The sequence below is a fragment of the Malurus melanocephalus genome, unplaced genomic scaffold (genome assembly GCF_030028575.1).
Source record: "Malurus melanocephalus ecotype Western Australia unplaced genomic scaffold, MMel_1.1 scaffold_390, whole genome shotgun sequence".
In the NCBI taxonomy this organism is placed as follows: Eukaryota; Metazoa; Chordata; class Aves; order Passeriformes; family Maluridae; genus Malurus; species Malurus melanocephalus.
Genome location: NW_026623622.1, coordinates 483,428 through 508,881, shown reverse-complemented (window position 1 = coordinate 508,881; position 25,454 = coordinate 483,428). Strand labels below are relative to the sequence as shown.

At 35.1% G+C, this 25,454-nt stretch overlaps 1 protein-coding gene across 1 annotated transcript in view; it reads left to right on the top strand.

The window, feature by feature from the left end:
* Positions 1-25,454, top strand: part of SLC25A12 (solute carrier family 25 member 12) — a 46,152-nt gene that overhangs the window by 4,753 nt on the left and 15,945 nt on the right. Inside the window, exons 4-11 of the mRNA XM_057379160.1 lie at positions 4,319-4,434; positions 13,203-13,342; positions 15,835-15,981; positions 17,058-17,196; positions 18,429-18,522; positions 19,088-19,172; positions 23,359-23,443; positions 23,914-24,072. Of these exons, the coding sequence (XP_057235143.1) occupies positions 4,319-4,434; positions 13,203-13,342; positions 15,835-15,981; positions 17,058-17,196; positions 18,429-18,522; positions 19,088-19,172; positions 23,359-23,443; positions 23,914-24,072 (965 nt within the window). The remainder of the gene's footprint in view (positions 1-4,318; positions 4,435-13,202; positions 13,343-15,834; positions 15,982-17,057; positions 17,197-18,428; positions 18,523-19,087; positions 19,173-23,358; positions 23,444-23,913; positions 24,073-25,454) is intronic.

Genomic DNA, 25,454 nt, shown 5'->3' with positions numbered 1-25,454 from the left:
AAGAGCTTTCTTATTTCTGTAGTGTGCAAATTCGAATCAAACCACTGAGGTATTTTTTAGAGTGCTGGCAATGAGAAAAGAGAGACACTAGTGACTATATGGAGGAAAAAGTTGTTTGCCTGATGAAGATCAGGTCATACCACATAAAGCTTTTCCACTCTGCTTACAGATGCTCCTACTTGCTTTTAGACAGCTCCCTGAAACTAATTTACAGAAWGTCTGCTCTGCTGAGATAGTGCTCTCTAACCCATTTGTCTTCCAAGGAACCTTTTCTTTTGCTGTATGTAGGCTTCTAGTTTTGGCCTTGGATTGTAGTAAGAGGCATAGACATAGGTAAAGTGAGAAAAAAGTTAAGATGGATCAGAGAGGAGGTCAAGAATGCAAAAGTGAGTGGTTATTTTGTACAGARAAAAATGCTGTTAAAATAGTATACAGTACATTTGTAAATATATAAATGTAATTTATTTTAAATTCAAAGCTCCTTAAATTCCTTGGTTACTAACATTTTGKTTTTGTTTTCCTGCATTCTGCTGTAGAACATTTTATTGTTTGTTTAGTATCCTGAGCAGCTTGCAAAGCATCTGTGCTATAGAAATGAAATTGTATATGCTCTGTATTTCTTACTCTGAATGACAAATATAGCATCTCCTGTTTGATGTAATGCTGTATGATTTTTCATAAGGCTGCAGCACTTTTATAATATATTTGATTATATATGCATTTGATAAATCTAAGTAACCTGTCTGTTTCCAATACATGGCTGCAGTTTGTTGCTTTATTATGGCTTGAAAAGGTAATTTGGTACGTATCTGTTCAAGTCATATTTTAATTGATGAAGTAAACCAACATGCTTAGCATCTTCTTCCTCTGAAAGCTGTTGGTTATCTTTTATGGTGTGCATTTCTTCAGAAGATGTCTTAAAAAAKGGTCTTTCTTAAAGTAGGAAATCAGTTTGTTTTACTGGCGCAACAGAACTTTCAGGCATCTCTTTATGTCCCTGTGAATACAAGATTTTTGTTGTTTTTGTTTGTTTTATTGGGTTTTCAAAAACATATGGGTAATATTTGAAGTGAGATAAARCACACTTATCCATACTTGATTATCACCTTCAATATGGGAAAAGTGGGATTTTTATTTTGCACTGCCATATAGTTTGAAGTATAAAATATCTGTTTGAATACTTGTCTGAAACTTTTTTCCAGATATTTTAATATATATATATTTGATATATGTTTCATGTGAAGAATTTTTTATAGCCTCTTTATCATAATTTTATTTTCACATTAACGTTCTTTCATTTGTAGTGAGCTGTAATATATCAAAATTCAGACTCTAACAGCATGAATCATTATTGTAATCTTCAATTGAATTCCAGAATGCATTGCATTTTTCCATGGACTTAAAGTTACTTTAYGAAGTCCCAAGGAAGTATCAGTAGTCCTGGTGCGGTAATGCAAGTCATTGAGAAGCTTTGGGTTCTGTTACAAAATTTCATTCCTGTGTCTGCTATCATATTCTCTTAGCCTTGTTTGCCCTTTGAAATATATACCCAAAAGTTGCCTCCATTGTTAATATTTTTTTATTTCTTCTAGGTTTAAGTTTGGCACTTTACAGAAACAGCACATTTTGGAACTGGCTCTCTGTGGTCATGTGCTGAAAAAAAAAGCGTTTTTACTTTATTCTAATGGTAACTTGATCCTTACTTAACTGTTCCACAGTACTGTTGCCTTCTCCCATTACTGCTGTACAAGACTGGTTTGCTTTAGTGAACTCAGGTGGTTCCTAAAAGAGATGACTGTTCACTTCCRAAATATTTATTCTCATTGTTACAAGTGCGTGTTCTGAGCAATTTATATGATGATCTCTAAATTAGAATTTGGTTTAAACTTGTCTGTTACCTATGTAATACAATAGGATTTCACTGATGCTGAAAGCATTCCTATGTCTTCAGACTGCAGGCACTGCTTTTGTAAGTAGGATAAATATCCTCTCTGAAGAATATACTTACATGCATATATATGTATACCTGTGCCAAAACCAGCTAAAGCCAGCTTCTCCCTTCAAACCTTCAAAAATTCACAGTAGTAATTCAAAATTAATTTCATCTTCTTGTTTCTGGGCACCCTTTTTATCAGAATATCATTCTTAAATCTGAAAATGTGTTCTGAAGTAAAGTCCCCAAGAAAGAGTTAGTATTTCACATAATAAAATARTCACAGCAGAGCTATACATAATGTCTAAAAAGCTATGTTGTGTGGGGAAAAGTGAGAAAAGACTTGTAGGAAAAAAGGAAAGAGAAGAATTGCAAATGCATGGGTTACTTTGTGTGCTTTTGAAATACATCAGTACAGAAGAAAGCAGAGGAAAATAAATTTTTTTAAATGTTACAGATAAAACGAGAGGCGCGTGATTTGATACTGTTATGGACTCTGTAATGCAGTGGGTTCAGTGGATGATACTTGAGTAGTGATTGGGTGGGAAGCTCCATCATTCTGTTTAGTCCAGCTCCTGTTATCTCCACCCTAATGGCTAATGCAGGATCACAGAGGAATCCCTGCTCTCAGACATTTCAAGTTGAATATGTAGAAAGGAAATTGAATCTCCTTTTGCTGTAGGCACTCTTATAGGGGGATCTCTGAAGATGTCTTCTTTCAGGTTCAAGCTTCTACAAATGCTTTCTTCAGAGATCGTCACTTGATTTTGTCAGTTATAAATCTTYCTGATTAGGAATTAATTTGTGTGTCAGCTTTATGCTTGTATGTGAGGTATATTTTGAAATTAYAGTATTTACAATAATTTTTAAGGAACATTTGTTTCTTTCATACTAATGCTTTATTTATCAAGATCATCCTTTGGATGAATTTGATTTTGCATGTGAAGAACCATGTCATATCTCTGAATTTTGTGGCTAAAATGTGACAATATGAGAATTTTGTATTTGCCATATCTTAATTATTTTCAAAGTCCCATTTTTTTTCTGTATTTCCTGTGCAGTGTGTGTATACAAGAATGTTAACATATTTAACCTTTTTAAAGTATCTCAGTTTTGCTTCATGTGTAGTTAGACAGAGAAAGACTAGATGAAGTAATGAATAGGGTGAAAATTGTGATTTTTCTTCTATTTTTTTTTTTTTTTTTCCGGTGGGGAGCATGATTTATATTTGGCTCTTCAGTAGTAAGCAGCAAGTTTGAAGTAATCACTATGAGCTAATGATCTTGTATGATGACTACTAAGTTCAGATTAATTATGTATGTTTTCTAGGAAAATTTCTAGGAAACAGTGATATTCTCTGTTTTAACAGCATTTGCTGATTTATAGTAAGTTTTTTAATATAAAAATGTAATTTAAATTCTTATACTAAAATATATGTCCCATAATTTRTCCCATCATTTTCTTGTGCCAACATTATCCTTTATCTACTCTTAGCTTCAGGCTTGTCTTTCTGCAGCTGTTCATACATACAGCATCAGGATCTCTTCTAAATACTTTTTTACTGGTAGTCAGAATAAGCAAACTTACTCTAGAAAAGTTACTTRTTATTGTCCTAATAGGCTATCTATGCATGCATTCAAGTCTGAGTTTATATGTGGTGACCACAGGGACTTGGATTTACTAAGGCATCCTGARTTGTGCATGATGACTGTCTTGCATACACAGCTCAGAATCTTGTGATCTCCTGTGACATTCAAATCCTTCCYTGCCTTGTCATGCCTGTCCTTGTGTCCTGATATTTTTATGTTCTTTATTGGCCCCGAGTACATGAGTTAGTGGTTCATGTTGTATCTGAAGTGGAATATTCTTTCCATATGCAAAGTGTAACTTTTTCTGAACTATTTGTTTTTTTTTATGAATGTTATATATTGTTTTAAGAAAAYGTATGTTTTATATTGTATTCCTATATACGACTACAGTATCTTCTCTTACTAGAAATACATATGTGGTAATTCAATGGCAGACCTGTAAATTTCGTAGTGGCAGAATTTCTGTGGTGTTTTAATGTCTTAATTTTTAAGTGCTGTCTGATTGCATTTATAATTGCAAAGTAGTAACTTGTAGGTGTTCAATGAGAATTGATTATATTTTGGTGTTGATGGATAGGAAGAATTCAGTTGCTTCATAGAGGAAGAAACTGAGTTGCATGAATGTTAAATAACTACTTAAATGTAAGATACTTTTCAGTCTCTARAGCTAATTATTTTAAGTTAGAATTTTATTTACTRTTTGGATCACACTATTTTCCAAAGYATCAAATGCAAATAATCATTGGTRTTATGAATAATTTTARRAAACCTTTAACTTCTCTGTTCTCCTTTCTAGGTTAATTTCCTTCCAAGAATTTTTGGCRTTTGAATCTGTTTTGTGTACTCCAGATGCAATATTCATTGTTGCTTTTCAGTTATTTGACAGGAATGGCAATGGAGAAGTAACATTTGGTAAGAATACCTAAAGAAAAACAGTTTAAGAAAGTGATTTTAATAGTATCCATCATTATAGTGGTTCATGATCACAGGTGCATAGAAATGCATTTTRTATAATATTGTATTGTTTTCCTAAGACTATCCATGAGCAGGACTTCTTTTCTCTCTCTCAAGTGATACAGGCTTAAGAAGTRCACTGGGGCAAAATATGTTTTGCTCTGTGTTCTTGAATCAAGGTTTTTCGTTTTCCTGAAGTAGTAAATACAGTGATGTTCAGTGTCATCCTAAGTAAAATTCTATGTCACGGACTTCAAACTCCTTCAACAATGAGGGAGTTTTAGAATATATTCTGGATCTTCATGTATCTTTGAAGAATTGTCATTAGATGCAGTAGGAACTTCATATAGAAATTAAGGAAGTCTAATAATTTGATTTCCTGTGGTGGTGTTCCTTTTCTTAAGGAGCAGATCTTACTTTAATGTTAGGAGTGTAACTTAGAACTAGATCATAAATTTACAAAATTAGGAAGAAAATGCGGCCTTTGGTTTTGTTGCCTAATCCCTCAAATTAGTAATCAGACCAAATTCTTTAGGCTAACTATACTGCTTTATGATATTGCTAAATAATTAGTTCTAACATTGCAATTTAAGGAGAATTAGGCTGTATTTTTAAAACTTCATGTTTATGAAAGTTAGATAAATCAATGGTAAGAATTTTAATAAAATGGAATGAGAATTAAATGTTATTTCTATCCAAAAGAATAAAGTGCTCAATAAAGAAAATAYAAACTATGCTTGGATTTGTAACCACTTGCTGTTTGTACTATTTCATTCTTATTGAGATTGTTGTAACTTGTTGGGGAAAAAAAAGCAAAGGTCTTTTTATGGAAACAAACTGTTTGACTTATGATGCCTGTTAAATTACATTGTTAACTGGAGAATCAGATACTAAGCAATTTGGATGCACAACATCTTGAAAAGAAAATCTTTTAGAATTTAAATAAAGATGAAGTCAGTAAATGCAGTCATTAGAAATTGGACAAACTACTACAATCAGTGTGACAGTGTTAACGATGGTTTGTTTAATCATCTTACAAAATGGGCGTTTGAACTTGGTAGCTATCATGAACACACTTGAAATAGCTGGTTCCATAATTGAACAAAAAGCCATTTCAGATATACAGATTCCTCAATCAGACTGAGGATTCTTATTTTTATGAGCTTGTAATTAAAGTCTAAAAGAAAACACAAACAAGAAACTGTAAAACAGAAATGTGTATTTTTTCTGTATCTTTCTTGCTGTTTTTTCTATAAGGCTGATAAATCTTGAATAGGAAAATCTCGAGAGAATTTTAAATTCACTATTGGTTTCTTGTTTTCTTACAAAATTCTATTGCRATTATAACTATATTTAACATTATTTTGTTAACATAACATGATATATTTTTTGTGCTGCAGTTCCCGCACTTACTGCTGCTTTTTTGTCTTTGTTTGCTTGTTCATAACATGGGCTACTTACTTTTCCTTCATATGCGAGTCATACAAATTAATACATGTGTGAAAAATGTGAATGATAGTACATGACATCTTGAGAATCTGGTAACCCTGCCGTCAGTTTTCAAGTCAGTCTTGTGGCTGTTGGAGACAGTAAATGAGACCTGCAGTCTTCATTTTCATATTACATAAGCAGAAAAGCACAGAGTTTAGTTTCATGTAAAAACAGGACAATATAGAAACATAAGTTTTAAAGTTAAAAGTTTTCATAAATTATTAGAAATATACTGAAGTTGAGTAACTTTAGCCAATTGGTGTGAGAATCACGATGAGGTCGGGTCTTCTATAGACTCTGTAATATATCCAGTCTGCAGGTAAGCCATGTTGGTTATGAGAGCAAACATGAGTCAAGATTTTCCGGTATAGATGAAACGCTCTGTGGATGTGATTGCATTGATGCCAAAGCTAACTCAAACCAGTAAGTCTTGCCAGAAGCAACGTGGATTTGCTGAGGATTTTCTGCACTGTGCATCCAAAGCAAGGAACAGAATCAACTTGGGTCTGTTAGACCAGTAACTTGAACCAACACTGGCCTTGTGTAAGATAACATGTTCTCAAAAATATTCTTATCTACTCAAATTTTCAGTTATCTGGAAGAAGTTAAATGTGCTTATTGAGTCTTAAAACTGTCTCTGTGTTTGAAAGCAAGTTGCTCTTGGGTTCACATGTGTTTAGGATTTATTTACTGACATGATTTTGAAGCATTCTCAAGCAATTCAGCATTTTGCAGTCCTCTTGAGCCTCAGTCTGCTACTTGTGTCTTAAAATACTTAGCTTCCTACTCTCCAGTGATGAAACAATTAAGTTGTATCACGAAAAAACTGTCTTRGAAGAAGACGTTAGAAACTATTTTGTAGAAATACTTTTCAGCTGTGCTATGCTAAGATAATATCTGCAATATCATACTTTAGTTGGAATTATTGAAACATGAATCCTTCTGTCACTTTAATGGCATCTACTACTTTCTTACTGCTTTGGGACACTTTTCCAGGAGTTTTGGACATAATGAAATCCTGTATGAATGACTGCCATAAGTGTGTAGTTGGTATTCTGTGTAAGGTAGGTCCATTTCAAGAATATGAAACTGGACCTACTTTGCTTGAGCAAACTGTACAGTGTGCTCAGTACTCTCTGCTTGTTTCAGCTGCACTGGACTTCGTGTCAGCTTGGTGAATAGAAAGCAGTGAAATTACTGTTTTAATAACTCATTTGTTCAAATGACTTTTTAATCATGGAGAAATAGAGAAAAAGCATTTATTCCTGATAAGTGCTTCTACATCTTCATATATGTTTCTTAGCTGAATATTTTATTTAAAATGTGTTAGCCCTTGCAATACTGCATTATCCATAAAAGAGTTAAATGCGAAAGCTACAGCTGATGAAGACAAGTGATTTTTTTTTTTCAGGTTGTTGTCTCTGTAGCCAGAGAAGACTGATGAGCCCTTTGCTCTTTTGATCATGGGATGTAAYTGACTATGTTACTTAACATGAGTGAAATATTTAAAAACACTCCCTAAAATTAATGCTACTGTTCTAAGGAGGATTATTTTTATTTTTGTTCTGTGCAGGTCTTTCAAGCTCAATTCAGGTTAAAACAAACCTGAAGTCTGCTTGTTTTTGCACATGTTAAAGCAGATAATCCTTACTGTGTTTAAAAGGTGAAGTCTGTGATTTCTTGTGCAACTCTTCTGAAAATTAGGTAGTCCAACTGGAAGTGTAAGGATTCTTTGTAATTTGGCACACCATGCGATGATCTGGATTGCATCAAGTTTAATTGGAATATACAATTCCAAGGCATTTTTCCAGCTGTTCTTCCTTGTAGAGTCACCACAAAGAAAGCCGTTCTCTGATGAGCGAGAGAGTTTCAGAGATCCTTTTTCAGTTAAATACACGTGCTGGTATGGATAGAAACATAGAGCTAAAATATGCTCATGACTCTGTATTCAGAATTATTTTGGAGATAATTGGTAAATATTTATGGAATGGAACTTGAGGGTTTAAAAACATACTACTGCACTCAAAATCTAATTACAAATATTTTGCAGAGTGTAACAGCATCTTCTTCAAAGGCATTGGGGGAGAAATGCAGTCAGATGCCTCAAAATGCTACTGTGTGAAAATTGTACAGTGTTGGTGAACTGCAAGACTGAATATCAATTTAATAGTGTCCAAATTTGAACATACAGGGATACTGAAGTTTTGCCCAGTCTTAATTAAGTTTTAATCTGTGAGAGAAAGTTCAGCTTTCCCTTAATCAGGACATAGAGTTTCAGAACACTGGAAGAAGATGAGCAAGACCAAGAGAAACGAGTTGAATATATGTTAGTGCCTTACGAGTATTACTTTTCAGGAAACAGGGATCACTTCTGGTACTCACCCATTCATCATTTCTAAAATGGCAGGTGGATTGAAAATGTTAGGATTTGGATATAATCTTCAAAGTTCTGCTTCCTAAAATATTATTGGCAACCATAAAGACTGGAAACKATTTAAAATGTAAACAAAGAAAGACTCATAATTACACAACTATAGACTTGAAGATACGAGGAAAAAAATCCATGTTTTCATCAAGTGTGCTATAAACCAGAACTGCTATTTTTTTTGGACTCATGGTAACCTTACATTAATTGCCTGTTTTCAAAGTGTCTTTTGCTTAACACATGCAGATGACRTATGAAACATTACTGTTAGGACTTCCTTTTTTCCTATTTTTTCCTTTCTCCCCTACAGTTTTAARTACTTGTGAACAACCCCTCCTAATAATAATAACAACAACAACAAAAATAATAAATAATAATTTTTTTTTCAAAACCACAAAAGGTTCAACAAAAGGGAACAGAAAAGGAGAACTTAATGTCAAAATTATATGTATTGACAGTTTTTATTATGGCTGTCATTCATCTTTCAATAGAATCACTAATCCTTTTAAAGTAAGAGTAAAAATAAAATGTAACTATTTCCAGTTTAGCTTTCTCACTTTCTCACGTAAAAGTAATTGTATTATGTGTGGGTTGCTCAATACATTTCTGCAGCATTAGGTGCTACAGGAAAGTCTTTCTGTCTTTAACTGTTGTTCCTTATGCATCGAGGTGAAAATATGCTGTTATCAGAAAGTGAAAAATAGAACATATAAACGTTAAAATGCATTATGTCAGTTAGCCATCACATATACACAGATTGGACAGTAGATTGCTGAGTGGACAGATTTAAAACACACAAAACAACTCTGTTAAACAGCAATGCTTTATCATACTTATGGTGCTGCTTAAAACTTACCACCTTTATATTTCTGTGTCCCTAACAAGTGTGATTGCTTTTTCATTGCTGGTGTGAGGGAATGGCAAACTCGGTTAACAGGTTGATGGTGCTTGAATTGTATGAGCTCTCCATGCTGCTTCTTGGGGAGCTGATAAGTCAAAATAAATAATAGGTGCTGCCTCAAGGTTTCCTTGGAATATTGAGCTCATCCCCACAATGGGCCACCAACAGGACATCATAGTGTTATTATTTATAAGTATTTGTCCTCCTTATATGAAATTGATTATTGCCTGGAATCTTGGGCTTTTTGTATCATTTTTCTGAGCCCAATAGGTAACAGTGTTTGATGGAAGTTGAGCCAGTCATGTGTGTGCTGCCTGCAGATAGCTGCTCCAGGCACCTGAAATTTATTTTAAATGATTGGGTGGGGAAATTCTGAAGCAATCTTGAGAGAATGTGTGTCGCCTCAGAGGTAATGTACTGGTACACTAGAGTAGTAGGTTTATTGTTCCTGGGGCTGATGGTAAGTTGAGTATGTCATCAGGCTGCTGACTTGTATGCGTGTCTGAGAAGAAAATGCATTACTGTAAGCCTGGAAAAGTTATCAGCTCAGTAGGAAAGAATKCCACTGCAGAAAGGTGAGCAAAGAGTAGAAGACATTAGTAAATGAGCAACATGTATTGACAGGGACAATGAATGCATTCTGTAAAATGTCATACTAAAATGAAAGGCTTGAAAAATAATTTGCTGTTTGCCCCCTGCAGAATAGCTCTGTTGGAAATTCGAAACACTTGTAGTTTATCTTAATTTAGAAGCATTACTAGGTTTTGGCTGAGGGAGATTTAAAAAAAAAAAAACAAACCAAAAAACGCCAAGCCAGCATCTGTACCTTAATGTTGCCTTTTTTCTTTGTTGTCAGTGCTTTGCTTCTGCTGTGAAAAAAAATACTAAAAATTAAACGTTTGATCATGATTCAGAATAGTGAAAGTATAGGTGATAATCACATTGTGTATAATTTCTGAAATATGATTGGATGTTTGCTGCTTCTCGTCACACAAGTTGTTTGCTGTGGTGATGGCTATTTCTGTTAATATAATTGAAGAGCAAACAAAATTAGATTATAAAGATGATGTTGATATGTTGTGAAGAAAGCACTCCTGCTCTTGGATAGACATAGTAAATTTTAGCACRTAATCATAGGTGTTTGAGAATCTCAGGTGGCTTTGGAATATTGTATTTAGCGTTTCCATGGGTTTAACTGGGTCAGTTACTTTACTGTGAGGGTGATGAGGCACTGGCACATGTTGCCCAGTGAAGTTGTGGATGTGCCATCCCTGGAAATGCTCAAGGTCAGGTTTAAAGGAGCTCTGAGCAATCTGGTGTAGTGGAAGGTGTTCCTGCCCATGTCAGGGGGCTTGGAATTAGATCCTCTTTGGGGTTCCTTCCAACCCAAACCATTCTGTGGTTCAGTGATTTTTCGGAACAAGTGYGCAGTTTTGCCTCTGTACCCCAAGGGTTTCATAAACAAAGCCAACATGGAATTAATTAAGCGTTATATATGGGAGCATATCTTGAAACCCAGACTATTGTAATATATGCAGACTACACTGTGTGTGAGAGATGGCCTGGAAAAGATAAATGGATAGGCACCTCAGTTTTCAGAGAAGCAACTAGAAGGCTAGTTTGGATATAATTTATTAAAGCTGGTTAGCCTTTTCTGTAATCAAATACCAATACACTGCACTATTGAATGAAAATTTAATTGATTTAACTGTTACTTTTCAGTGCTGARGAACCTTGACAGGTGGTATGTTGATGGGTAGCTGTAAATGTTTTTATGAAGAAAAAAATGAAGTGTAGGAAATGGATTCTTGGTTTTTTACATAGTATACAGCTAAATATCTGAGAGTTATGAAAACACCAGGGGCTTAAGTCTCACTAAAAACAAGTGAAAAATCTGTCTCGATGAACATGGATAAGAATATAAAATTTTTAAAGGAAGAAGTGAGAATTTTTTTTTGCTTTTCTCCAAGGTTAAGAGAAGCAATTAGTGGAAACAAGTGAAAATATTTCTGGCTCCTTCAGCACATTCTTTTCTAAGTTTTCATTAGGGGTGCTCAGTGTGTTTTAGAAGTCAGTTTTACATASACGTAAGTAGAAGCCGTTTGGCGCCCTGTTAGAATATCAGTAGCCAAGTCCAATGAAGCAGGCCTTGTTTGTGCTCTGTTCACAGTTCTTTGCCATTTTGCAGGCTCCATGGTGAGCTGCACTGACCTGTTTGTGTTTGTAGTACACRGAGACTCTAGGTAGCTTGGCCAGAAGCTGCAGTGAATTAGTGGTAGATTTTAAATGTACATATCTTGATTCCTTGATCTCCAACAACAATGAATAAATCTAGTGCAGACAGAACTTTAAAAGGAAKTAAGGCAAAATAAAATAGCACTGTGCGTTTGGTGCTTTCTCACTTTTTTTCTTAACCCTCACACTGCATATTGATACTGGTGAGTAGACAGTTAGAAATAGTCAGAACAGTTTTTTAGGTTTCTTGTTGGCCCTAATAAGTCCTTCGGTCTACCTTGCCGGGGAGAGTGGTTTAAATTGTCAGCTTTTGACTGTACTCTCATGTTTGACTGTACTCTTATGTTTGACTGTTTCATGAGGGTTAAATCACTAGCCATAATCTGCCCTTTGAACATGTAATCTCAGTCTAACTGAAGGAGGTGATCTAGCCAAAGAATCCTACCTTGTATGCCCCTGTTCCTGACATTCCCCTTCCTTTCCTCGTGGAAAAGATAAAACCATATAGTGGTTTGCCTAGATTTGACCTAGAACTAGTAGAAAGACTGTAGAATTGAAACAATGAATGAATCAAGTAGGTCTCTAGCRCAGAGAAAGCAATACATTTTCTTCAAGTAAATAGGTCTTGATAGAGTTATCAAGTGATAATTAAGGTGCTTCTCATTGCATTTTGTCTTTTAGCAAAACTGTTTAAACGTATGAAAGAAGGGTGTGTTATCAGCTAAAATATTTTGTTTTAAATTTAAACTGTATGCCACCTTTTATTTTGATTGTTGGCAAATTCTAGGTTGATAAACCATTTCAGGGACTGTGAGGGAAATTTTGAAAAGTGTGCATGTGSTATGGGTAAATGTCCTGTTACACAGTTCATGTGTTTGATAATCTGCACAGAAAGCAGGCTTGTTTTGCAGCATGGCAATGCTGTGTATGAATAATGCAGGCCAGTTTTTAGATGAGGTTTTTGACTGAGTACAGATAATATGTTTAGCATTAAGATTTCAGTTGTGCAGTATACATGTGGAGAATTTMATAATCTAAAATGGCAGGTTTTTTCTTCATTTAAAAGAGGACATCTCTATCTTCACTTACCTTAAAACATTTTAATAACTGAGACTACCAATTATGTTTTATRGGATTTGATTTTTGTGCTAAGGCCTTATCAAAAGCATCTAATAACGTGCTTTCTGCTGAGTTAATGATATGTTTTAGATGTCATTTCTTATACCTATCTTCAATAGCCATATTCAGACAGTGTGATTGTAATAATCAAGTTTCAATCAAACCATACTTAGTATGACAAATATTGCATGAGATTGTAGTGCAGGTATTCGTGCTCTTGATAAAGGGCTTAATTTGACTGCTGGCAGAGACAGAGAACCACTATTGATTTTTATATCAGAATACAAAATAGCTTTTATTTGTCATGTATGAGGGAAATTGCTTCTTAATTAAAACTAAATAAAACACTCCAGTTTTATGCAATAATACAAGAAGTATCGTGTTGTGTCTCAAATGTTTCTTTTACAGGTCTGTAAAGGTTCGGTTAGCAATTATTCTTAATAAGCTAAAACACCTTAAACAGCTGCTGAAATCATAATTTGTTTATATCCTAACTGGAATGTTTGTAGATTTACTGTACCCCAAGGCTCACTTGTTGTTTTTCCCTCCCCAAAGCAAATGTCAAAGAAATATTTGAACAAACTCTTATTCATCTTCAAATCCCGTTCAACTGGGACTGTGAGTTTATTCGACTGCATTTTGGACATAACAGGAAGAAGCATCTTAACTATTCAGAGTTCACTCAGTTTCTTCAGGTCAGTTATTAATTTTGTTCCGAAGTTGGAACTGAAGTTCATTTAACTTTTAATAACTCACTAATACCATTATAAATTTTGAGCTTATTCTGGTAGTGATAATCCTTATCTGATACTAATCCTGACAGTTAATGATGAACTGTTATTTCTCCATACTGGTTATGTAAGTAGTGTCTACTCATTGTGCTTTAACTTCAATGCCATCCTTTAAAAGAATGGGACAAAACATACTGTTTGTGAAATTAACCATTTGACTGATTGTTGTTAAATTGGGTTGAGGGTCTGCCTTTTCTGTCATAGGAATTTAGTAGCAAAACTAAACTCTACCAGAAGAAAAAGAGCATCATCAATATAGCCAGTTGTTACTGACCATAAAACCTCCCATGCAGAGACTTTAGCTTCTGTAGCATTTCTTTTAGTTTTATAAACATTATCCTAATACTTAAAACTTTTTTTTCTCTCACTGGCATGCATGCTACCACACGTATACTGAGTGTTTGGTCTCAAATGTAGCCAGCTTACAGGAGGTACATCTGATTTCCTGAGATGTTGCTTCACTACCCTCCAGGGATTGGGCTTTGAAGAATTTCACTTGTTGAACTGCACTTTCTGCTAAGCCAAAAAGTTACAGTTGAAACATACTATGAATTGAACATTATACTAGAAGGAAGGAAAGGAAAATGTTGTCTATAAAGGGTGGAGAAAAAGCAGAGCAGGAGAAATTTACATTGTGATCYATGGAAGTTCACAGAATTGTTGGTAATTGCACGATTTCCATAAATTAACATACAATAGTCACCTCATGATGTAATTTACAATTACCCATCTAGTAGAAATGAAGAAAAATTGATTTTGCCCATCTAGAGCTGCCTTTGTTGCGAGAAAACTTTTGTAAGTACAGTCTTAAAAGCAGGAAGTGATAGATGTGCTTTGACATAATCTGTAATTATTGTCCAGGATAAAAATATGTCATTGTATCGTAGAATATTTTGGGCTGTAAGGGCCTTTAAAGGACATTTAGTCCAACCCCCCTGCAATCCACAGGGATGTCTTTGACAAGATCAGGTTGCTCAGAGCTCTGTTCAACTTGACCTTGAGTGTTTCTAGGATTAAAGCATCTACCACCTCTATGGGCAACCTGTTCCAGTGCTTTACAACCCTAAKTTGGTTTAAAATCGTTACCCCTTGTCCTATCACAGCAGGCCCTACTAGAAAGTCTGTCAGTCACCATCTTTCTTATAAGCCCCCTGTAAGTATTGAAAAGTTGCGGTAAGGTCTCCCAGGAGACTTGTGTTTTCTTTTCTWCTCCAGGCTGAACAGCTCCAATTTTCAGCCTTTTCTCATAGCAGACGCACTCCAGTCTTGTGTGTTTTTCATGGCCCTCCTGGCACCTACTTCCAAAATGGTTTGTTGGAAACTCAGAACGAAGTGATTAATACCTGTTCTGGTTTTATGTTTATTTTTCCAAAATACTGGCATGTAAGATACAGTAAYCTCACTGTCGTCATATAATAAAAACCTTTAGTAGGAAAGGCTAGTATGGGTTGCAATAATTTTGCTATGTACGCAAATTGGATATTGTTATCCCTCTTTTTAGATAAAATTGTTTTTCTCATTTGGTCTAACACCATCTTTTGGAGTTTGGGACTTGGGTCAGAGCAGTCTCGTTGTAAACTGATATAGAAAACCTTGATCATGAGGTTATGAGAGTTTAGAAATTACTGTAAAGGTGACATAAGGTAGATGGTTTGCCCTCTTCTTACTGTCTTTCAGAATATGGGTGGTTTTTAGCAGTTTCTRGAGGTCTGAATGACAGCTGAATGTGTTTTATTGTTTGCTTGAATAGAAGGAAACAAYTTTTTCTGGACATAGAATTTACAACTATCATTATTATCCTGAGGTTAGGTTTCCACAGTGACCTTTGTATGAAGGTTTTGACAGTGTGTATAGAAGTTTTAAATTGTCTGAAATGAGTGACCATTTCTGACATTATGGGAGATAGCTGTTTCGGGCAGTCTAAATCTATATTGTATAATTTTTACTGTACTCCTGTTTATTTTCAAGTACTTCCCAATGAATTAGTATATAATAACCCAGTCATAGTTCATGTTGGGTATGTAAGAGATCAACTCCCTTTGCATCTTCAATATCAGTATCAGAGGTTTTTCTGGCAGGTAAGTATTTAATTAAGGAATAGACAGCAGGCAAGACATGGGTATGCAAAGTTAATTTCTCAAATCATTTAGTAAAAGTGCACACTTCCTTACAGTTGAATTGAGGTTTTTCTTTGACAGAGGAATGAATCTGTGGATAGGATCAGTATGCAGACTTCCTGTTTTAGTTGAGCTGGCCTTGAAGTTTCAACTGTAGTTATGCTGTTGTCTATATGCTCACACCTATTGGAGCATAAAAATATGAAATTGGTGATTGTTTTGTGAAGAGTGAGTTAGAGAATTTGCTTYTAATCTGCTATCTCTGAATATTCATTCTAGGAGCTGCAGTCTGAACATGCAAGACAAGCCTTTGCATTGAAGGACAAAAATAAAAGTGGTTTGATAACTGGGCTGGATTTCAATGAGATCATGGTTACCATTCGCTCCCATATGCTAACTCCATTTGTGGAAGAAAATTTAGTTTCAGTAAGTGTTAAAAAMCCCTTGAATTCAGTGTTTAATAGCTGTAACGTTTTAAAATGACACTGCTTCTCTCCCACTTTGTCTTCTACCTGTTTATTACTCACAGCCTTGGTGCTAGAGATTATCAGCTTCATAATAGAGTGGGCAGGGTGAAACATGGAAGCATTCCTTGGCTGCAGTAGTAAAAGGTTGGCAGTCTGGTTGACATGTTTAAAATGCCACTGGAAGCAGTTTGAGTTAGTCTACTATACTTTCCACTGGAGCAGGGCAAACTACTTGGCACAGAAGGAATCACAGAATTGTAGAACCGTTCTGGAAAAGACTCTTAAAGTCATCAAATCCAACAGAAGTAATTTAGGATAAAAGCATCCAGTTTTTGTATTTGAATATATGACATCTCAGGAGCTGGAGACTACTTACAATGTTGTCCTTTTATATACTCTTGAATTCTTTTCTTTTTCAGATCAGAATTTGGAAAATCAGTATGTAGATTCTAGAGGTAGAATGGTTACAGCTCTGGTAGTCTGGCAAGATCTGTAGGTAAAGTAATGACATACAAGTTATAATCTGAAAGTATGTAATATGAAAATTACATAAGAATGAAATTTATATAAAAGATAAATAACTTTTATCTTAATATCTTACCTATAAATCTTGCCTTGCCTTATTTATAAGGCATACTGTCTTCCATAAAATTTATAGTATCTACTAACTTTAAACTTTGAAGTTAATGGTCATTGATGTATGTGATGCAAGAAGTAGGCATTTGCACTTGCATGCATTTCTCTTTTAGAAAATTATTCAGTGACACTTTTAGTGTGTCTATCAGATAAATTGAATAATAATCTACTTATGTGATTATTTCCTAATCGTTTCCTAGTGTTCAGTCTTTACCACAAAAATAGTATCCTGTCTAATAATTCTTCCCTCGTGTTTCTATTAAAAGTATCTTAAAATGACAGGAATAGAAAAATATCTGTAATTCTTTCATAATTTGCTCAAATAGATGTTTCTGTAATTGTAATAAGATGTTGTAAAAGCGCTTAAAGTACTTAACTGTATTCATTTGATTTTTAAAGGTAGCTGGTGGAACTGTTTCACATCAGGTCAGCTTCTCCTTTTTCAATGCATTTAATGCCCTTTTGAATAATATGGATCTTGTTAGGAAGATATATAGTAATATAGCAGGTTCAAGAAGAGATGTTGAAGTCACAAAAGGTAAGGTGTATTTCCTACATTTTATTAATTTTTAAATTCTTTCCATTTGGTAATTGGTGTTGCATATGGTTTAAGGCAAGTGAGAAGCTGCAATAGTATGTGAGATTAGGGCCACTGGGAGGGTGTTTTTTTAGCTGATTTTAGGTGATTTTCATCCTCACAGATTAGTAAGTATTTTCAGTTAGGTCATTAAGGAGAAGATTGTGGCAGTTGTGTTGGCTTTACTGATTTGAATGAGTAACTGCAAGTCAGTATAATATTGAGGATTTTACAACTCCTTGAAGGAGATGCATTGTTGCTTGGAAATAGGAAGTTCCCAGGGAATGTGGTAGAATGGGTAAAGTTGGAAAATCTGAGTGATTTTATATATAGATTATGCCAGTTAGTACTTAATAAATCCCTGTGCATGTAAAAGGTTGCCACATTTCAGTCTTGTGGCAGGCATAAGCAGAGTGCTGTAGTAGCTATTTTATGACAGATTTAATCATCAATTTTACTACGTATATGGATGGGACCAGCCAAATCATGGTGTGGTAAAAGCATGCCAAGTTCTTTTTTTCTTCCTTTTTGTTTGGCTTTTATTCTTATGCTCTGCATATTTGTCCCTAATGGAAAGCATAAAATGCCTGTTCTCATCCTCCAAATTGTGCTAACAAATTGTCTGGCAATGTTTTTTTGGTACAGATACATAAAAACATCTTGCTTGGATTTGTRTTGAGAAAAAAGGCTGCTGTGTTTTCACTGCTCAGACCTGTCAACTGCAGCTTGCCAGTTAGGTCATGAACGTGTTGTGTAATTTGGCCAGATGAATACCTAAGCTTGGGATCTTTCAGAGCTAGCAGAGGAAGAAGTCTGGACATGGTGGGCATAGATGAGTCAGTTGTCCTTAAAGCTGTGAATAATGGAAAATTATTCTGTTCTGTTTTGCAGAACTTCAGAAGCAAGAATCACAAATTGTGGGGTTCATTTTATTAAGCTTGCCRATTTGAGGATTTTTATTGTCTTTGGTGAATTCTTACCATAAATTAGAGTTGTGGAGTCAGACTTGGTCTGTGTTGGAAAGGCCTGTTTCAGGATACATGTTCTAGAGATATCTTTTCCCTWTGTATTATGAATTTTGCTTCTTGGTGATAGACTTCATTTTTATGATACTAAAGTTATTTGTAAGGATTCAAAGAGGAAATCTGATGACTAACACAATTGTTGCATTTCTCTTTCCCATTTAACTCCAGAGGAATTTACACACTCTGCAATTCACTTTGGACAAGTTACACCGCTGGAAATAGATATTCTCTACCAACTTACAGACTTATACAGTGTTACTGGGTAACATAACCATGAATTTTATCATTTTGCAATCATAATTTTGTGTTTCCTGTGATTACTTATTTTTGTCTTAATTTTAAAAGATTGAGTGTTCCATTATGTTTTGTTACAGTAATTTATTCAATGTAAACTGATTTTGTTGTGTACATGGGTTTTGTAGGTGAATTGTGAATATCAAGCGCAATTATTGATTGTTGTGTTATAGGTATACATATGAAATAACAAAATACAGTACTCCCAGAAGGCTACAATACACTGGTTGATGTTTTGCATGAATCTTTAATGCATGCAAAGTCTTACATAGGAGTAGCTAGAAATAGTTTAATTTGTGTATTAAAGTCYTTATTACTAGTAATGAAGAACTCTCTTCTGAATAATCTGTGCTTCCTTCATTTCCGAGCATTCTTTAATGCAGTGTAGCAGACTTTTTAGGTGTGCATTCAGACATGATGAGTGTCTTTTTTTAAACCAAGATGTACTTGGTTKGGTGTGGCCAGGAATACTGTGCTGAATACGTTTGATGCTTTATCTAACTGTAGTTTGCTTTTCTCTTCCTSGTGTAAAGGCGCTTAACTTTGGCAGACATTGAGAGAATAGCACCACTAGCTGAAGGTGCATTACCTTACAACCTGGCAGAACTCCAGAGGCAGGTGAGTAGAAGAAAAAAATAATTGAAATTGAGTGAATGTTTGCATGTACTTGCAAATGAAAAGTAATAATAATGCACTTCAAACAGGTTCCTGACAAGTGAAGCATGCTGTGTGCATTGCTGTAAGGATAGAAATGGGGCAGGCTGTATGTGTCTAAACAAAGTAGGAGGTRTCATGTTGAAGAATGGCCTGTTTAGATATGAGCATATATGGATCCTTGGATTCCTTAAGTGAATAGACTTGTTCACCCCTGAAAAGGCTTTTCACAGGACACAGCCCTCCATGAACTTCTCCAACATGAGTCCTTCCTGTGGGCTGCAGTTCTTCCTGAGCTCCTCCAGTGTGGGTCCCTTCCACATGGTGCAGTCTTTCAGGAATAGATTCACATGTGGTCGCAGCCTCCTTGGGGTCGCAGCCTCCACCTGTTCCTGTGTGGGGTCCTACAGTGGCTGCAGGTGGATCTCTGCTCCACTGTGCACCATCATGGGCTGCAGGGGCACTGCAGTTGCACCATGGTCTGCACCACGGGTTCCAGGGAAATCTCTACTCCAGTGCCTGGAGCATCTCSTCCTGCTCATTCACTGACCGTTGTAAAGAGCACCTGCACAGTTGTTTCTCTTACATGTTCTGGAGTTCTCACTCCTCTCTCCAGCTGCCATTGCTCAGAGGTTTTCCCCATCTTTCATAAATAGACTATTCCAGAGGTGCTGCCACTGCCACTGATGAACTTGGCCTTGGCCAGTGGTGGGTCTGTCCTGGAGCTGGCTGGCATTGGCTCTGTTGGACATGRGGGAAGCTTCTAGCAGCCTCATACAGAAGCCACCCCTGTGTCCCCCACACCCAACTTTGCCACACAAACTCAATAAAGATAGTAAAAAATATGAATGTTGAATGCAAAACTTATAAACTTGTTCTTTTTTGAAAAACAGGATGAAATTATTGGCTTACCCATTTATCTAAAATGATAATTGAGTTTTAATGTACTTGTTGGCTATCTGATCTAGACAGTAGAGACGAACTTGAAATATATTCTTGAATGTATTCTTGAAAAGGGTAGAATTAGAAGATGAAAAATACTGTAGTAGAACATCAATTCTTTATTTCACCAGCTTTAAGTTTATGTTTGCTGTTTTTGCTTTTATCATAGTTTCCTTAGTAAACATCCACGTGTGAAGTACAGCATAGGAGTTCCAGGCTGTGCAGTTGGATGTTGAATATAAATGGTTTCTTACTTTGATGGCTCATTTTACAGCTGTAAAAACTAAAGATTTAGGACCAAACCTTATGCAGGTGTTTCACTTAATGTTGTTTTAGTTACTGTTATTAGAGCTGATTTTGATAATTTGATTCTCTGAAACATAGTGAGCTCCACTCTATTCTTGATTTTACTGCTCTCTTGCCCTTGGTTGTCCTTARGTAATTAGACATATCTGAGCCAATACATGTCCAAAACCTACTTAGTGGTAACAGTGTTCCTATGGATTCCTGACGACAAAAATGATGGAATGGAATGACSCAGAAATGTTTATCTAGGCTAATAAATACTTTCAATGAAGTTTTGTAATGCCAGTCCACAGGCAGCTTTGGTTTTATTCAGTGTCTTAGTACTCACCTTTCTGAGTAGAAAAAATACTGACTTATTTCACTTTTCAGAACTGCCTTTGTAGCTTGGTACTCTTTTAAAATGAACTCATTGATAAAAGTTTCACTCACTACTAGAACAGAATATATTCTTTTCATACTCTTGAAGTAATACATTATATTTGCATCTTATTCTACATTCTGTGTTAAAACCAGCCACCAGAAAGCAAAGTAATTTCATTTTGTTTAGTTTAACAGTCTTTGGTTAGACCTTATCCTAAGTGAACCCTATATTAACAGTAAGTTAAGTGTATAGACAAAATGAAAGATACCAGTTCATGAAGAGTAAATACCATCCCACTGCGGTCCAGCTGTCCCTGGGAATTGAAACCAATTCTGTAATCAGTTTTATATGATTTAAAAATCCCTTTGTAAAGAAAAAAATCTAGATTTTTACATAAAATCATTCTATGTAGATTTGGTAGAAATGAAAATTAGCCTGCTTTCAACCATGTTTACTTTTTTGTCAATTATTTTTCATTGTGTAAGATTTTTTTAAAGCTTAGCAGCTGAATATCCTATGAGGATGACAGCTACAGTAATTTTCCCTTTATAAATATTCATGACATGAAAGCTATAGCATTAATTACATTCATTTACATATCCATCTGAACACACAAGTAAACTGAAAACTTTATGAACACTTATTTAATAATATAAAAATGACATTTTCTTCAGAAAGAATTTGATTTTTAACATTCAGTGGCGCATTCACTAAGATTAATGTCTAAATGCAATGATTGGATTTTGATGAAAACCGTGTGAAGCTTAGAGAAAAAAGAATAATCTTAAAACAGCTGAAAGGCAGCAGGTGTGCTAAACTAGGAGAAAATTTCTGTGAAATGAAGAACTAGTTCTGCTTCTAAGGCYTTTTGGGGTATATTACTGCATGTGTCTTTTATTTACATGAATCAAAAGAAATACCTGAATTTTATATTTTTTTCTGATTATTTTGTCTTTATTTTCGTTTGGGSRTTTTTGTGTGGGTTTTTTTTTTAGTAGGAAATCATAGTGGTTTTACAATAATGAGGATATTCTTTGGATTTATTGCTTCTGTTGTTTGTAAAAGCAGTACATTGGATTTATGCTTTTTTATGCTGGTCCACATGTATAGTATGTAATTTTGGTGCTACCTAGAATTTCTCTGTTCTTCTCTGTTGAGCTGTATTGTGGGGGAGGAGAATATCTTGTGGAGGAAAATGGTTTTAGCTGTACCTTTTTATTCTGTGGAAAAATGGTATAAAATATTTTTAAAGGTGAYGATCTCACCTTGACCTCATAGATTTTTGTCCTCCATTGTGTGTATGAATTGCAACCTTCTGCAATAAAGGCAGGCTTTTGCCCATCCAGTGTAACACCASTCCAAAGAGAGTAGCTTGTGCTGAGGTGGGCACCGTCTTTCTGTGGTGGTTCCTTGCTTGGGTAGCCCTGGTGAGTGAGATGTGAACTCTGTGTGTGGTAATCTTTGTGAAAATTCCTAATATGCATCAGAGCAAAGCCTCCTGTGGAAGGCTGGGGGYGGTAGACATTCCAGCTATGCTGTCAGGAGCACATCTGCTAACAATATGCAGGGTTCTTTTAAGAAAAACASGTCTGTGTTTGGAAAATGGACTTTACTATCTGCTTTACTGTTGAGTTTAAGAGTTAATATCTTGGACCCTTGGATAGCCCAGAGAAGTTATACTGCATGATATTAATTCTTTAATTGTCTTACTTATGTTTAGAATAAAATTTGGCTCATCTTTCATACTTTATAGTGCAAATTTGTGAGCATATGTCGTTTATCAGTTATCTTGTTTCTAATAGCCATCTAATAATACAGTTATGAGTCTCTGCAGATACTTTCTGGGCAGACTTTAGAACACTAACACATTTACAATAGTGTATGTCATTGAAATGAGTGAGGTCAGCATTGCTCTGTAAATTAACAGCTGCCTAAAAAGGTTTTGTGGAGAATACTTTTAGGAATAATTGACTTTTTTCTTGTTTTGAAGACATGAAATCTCACATTTAAGCTATGCATTAATGGATGTGTAATCTTTAAATATGTCCTGTGCAGATAGAGCTTGTCAGTGAGATATTGAATTCCTTTTGAGATGCTGAATTTTACTTGAGTCAAAAGGGGAGTTCCATGCCTTACAAATGCAAAGGCAACAGAATGGAAAATAGCAAAGTTGTTTTGAGTTTCTGCCTTTTTCTTGAGCATTATAGTTTCAGTAATACCTGTGGGCTGGTTTAGGCGCAACTACGAATATGTAAGGAAGAATATTTTCTAAAAGCAGTATTTGAAAAATGGGCTTCATTCATTAGGCACAATAGAATATCTACTGATTATTTCTTCTTATTCCTCCTAGACATAAAGCCACCAATTTTTATCAACTTCTTTCTGTAACATTATAAAAACAATTTACAGATGCCTTTGTTCTCTTGTGCAGATTTCCAAGCTTTTTTTTTTTTTTTCTTTTTTTGTCTCACACAGCAATCTTTTGGCGAATTAGGCAGACCTGTTTGGCTCCAGATAGCTGAGTCAGCTTACAGGTTNCAGCAATCTTTTGGCGAATTAGGCAGACCTGTTTGGCTCCAGATAGCTGAGTCAGCTTACAGGTTCACTTTAGGCTCAATTGCTGGAGGTGAGTGATATTTCTGCTTTCTGTTCTCAACCTCGGGTAAATTTAACACTGTTTTGTCAGACTACTTGATATCATCTAAGGTGGACTACACATGTGAAGATTTGGAAGCTGGAACCATTTTGGTTGTGCTATTCCCTTTCTTTCCTTATCRTTTGGGTTCTAGAATCCCTCCACAGTCCTTTGAAACTATGCCAGTAACAAATTTCCTTAGTGGTAATTCAGATTGGTGTTCTTTGTTCTACATACCTTGTTGTATGTAAGAGTACTTCATTTWCTTTTCTGAACCTTCAGTGTTGTTCTTTCTTACTTTGAATATATCAAAGGTCTTACCAGCTTACATAGTCTTTATGTTTCAATAAATGCTGTAGATGATCTTTGCAATAATACATACTAGATCAACAATACAATATTCAGAAATACTACTCCATATTTGATATTTCAGAAATAATACTCCAAATGCTTTCTTGCAGCTGTTGGTGCTACTGCAGTGTATCCCATAGATCTGGTGAAAACTCGAATGCAGAATCAGCGCTCCACAGGTTCAGTCGTAGGAGAGTTGATGTATAAAAACAGCTTTGACTGCTTTAAAAAGGTTTTGCGTTTTGAAGGCTTTTTTGGTCTTTACAGAGGTAAGTGAATTTAAAAAATGAATATATATGTATCAAGTCTGTAATTTTTTGCCACCTTTTTTATTTTAATACCTCAACAGCTAGTTTCCTATGGGAAAACCAGGATGCCTGATATCATGTCTAATTTTGATTTCATTTCTGAGCTCAGTATTTATCTTCCATTAAGCACTCTCCATCATAATTGCTGGGAAAAACTAGGCTTTTTTTTTTCATTGTTGTTACTGATTTGCTCTTTGCTGCTTGAGTTGTTTCAAGACCTAATTTTTGGGATGTTAGTGTTGAGGACATAATTGTTACATCATAAACTGAGGATTGCAGCTTTTGCTGGGATCTAACATYAGGAGCAGATTAGCATCTGAGGAATAAAGGTTTGTTTTACTGCAAATATTTTTTATTGAGAGACAAAAAAAAATAATTTTCAAATGTACCTGTAAACTGGATGCCAGATCTTACGCCTCATACTTTTGCAGGTAATGGGACTTGTTTTATAATTTTATCTGGTGAACAAATTTGCATTCTGCTCTTGAATTATGTTGCWCTATTTTACTTTAAAAGATCAACAGTGGAACTCAGAAAATTGTAATTTAAAAAAAAAGCATAAGACTCTAAAATATAGGTTAGGGATTCAGCTTTTTAAAGTTAGACTGAAGCCTGTCTTAGATATCTTGTTTTAGCCCAGAAGATTCTGAAAGTGTTTTAATCGCATTGGTAAGGTGACTTATGTGCAAGGTACATGCTTGCCTACCCTGTGAAACAGATACTTAGTTGAATTCTCTATTTTTAATTATAATTTCACATAACTTTATGAAGCTCACAGTTTTCCTAAGGATCAGCAAGGTAGTTGTTAATTGGTACATCTGTTCCTTTAGTTRCATCAAAGACGTTTACTTAATGTGATGTCTGTGGCATTTTGTTCTGCTTTGTGAAGTGTTCTGTCAGTGAAGACACTGGACTGTGTCCTTTGTGGACAGTCTGAGAAGTTTTTGCATGCAGAGGTCTGTGGGTTCTGGCTATAGAGTGTTTTGTAGTCTTGCAGGATTTTGCTATGCATGTAAGTAAGGGAAGCAATATGTCAGTGCCAAGTTAGTGCAATATTTGCAGTCTGTGTAAATTATGTCTTACTGGTAATTTTTTTTTCTGTTTTTGATGCTAACTCTTTCACAGAAGCAAATACTCCTTGAGTTACATCTATGAGAATGATTCTTCAGTGCTGTTCTACAGTACTGTTTTCTATCTCTTGCTCCCCCTGCCTACTTTTGTACAGCAGCATCTAAAATAATTTGTTATTTTTATTTTTGTTTTCTAACCTTCCCCAAACACATTGAAATCAAAGATAATTCAATTGACGAGTTAAAAATAGTGCTTTACACTTGCCAAAAATC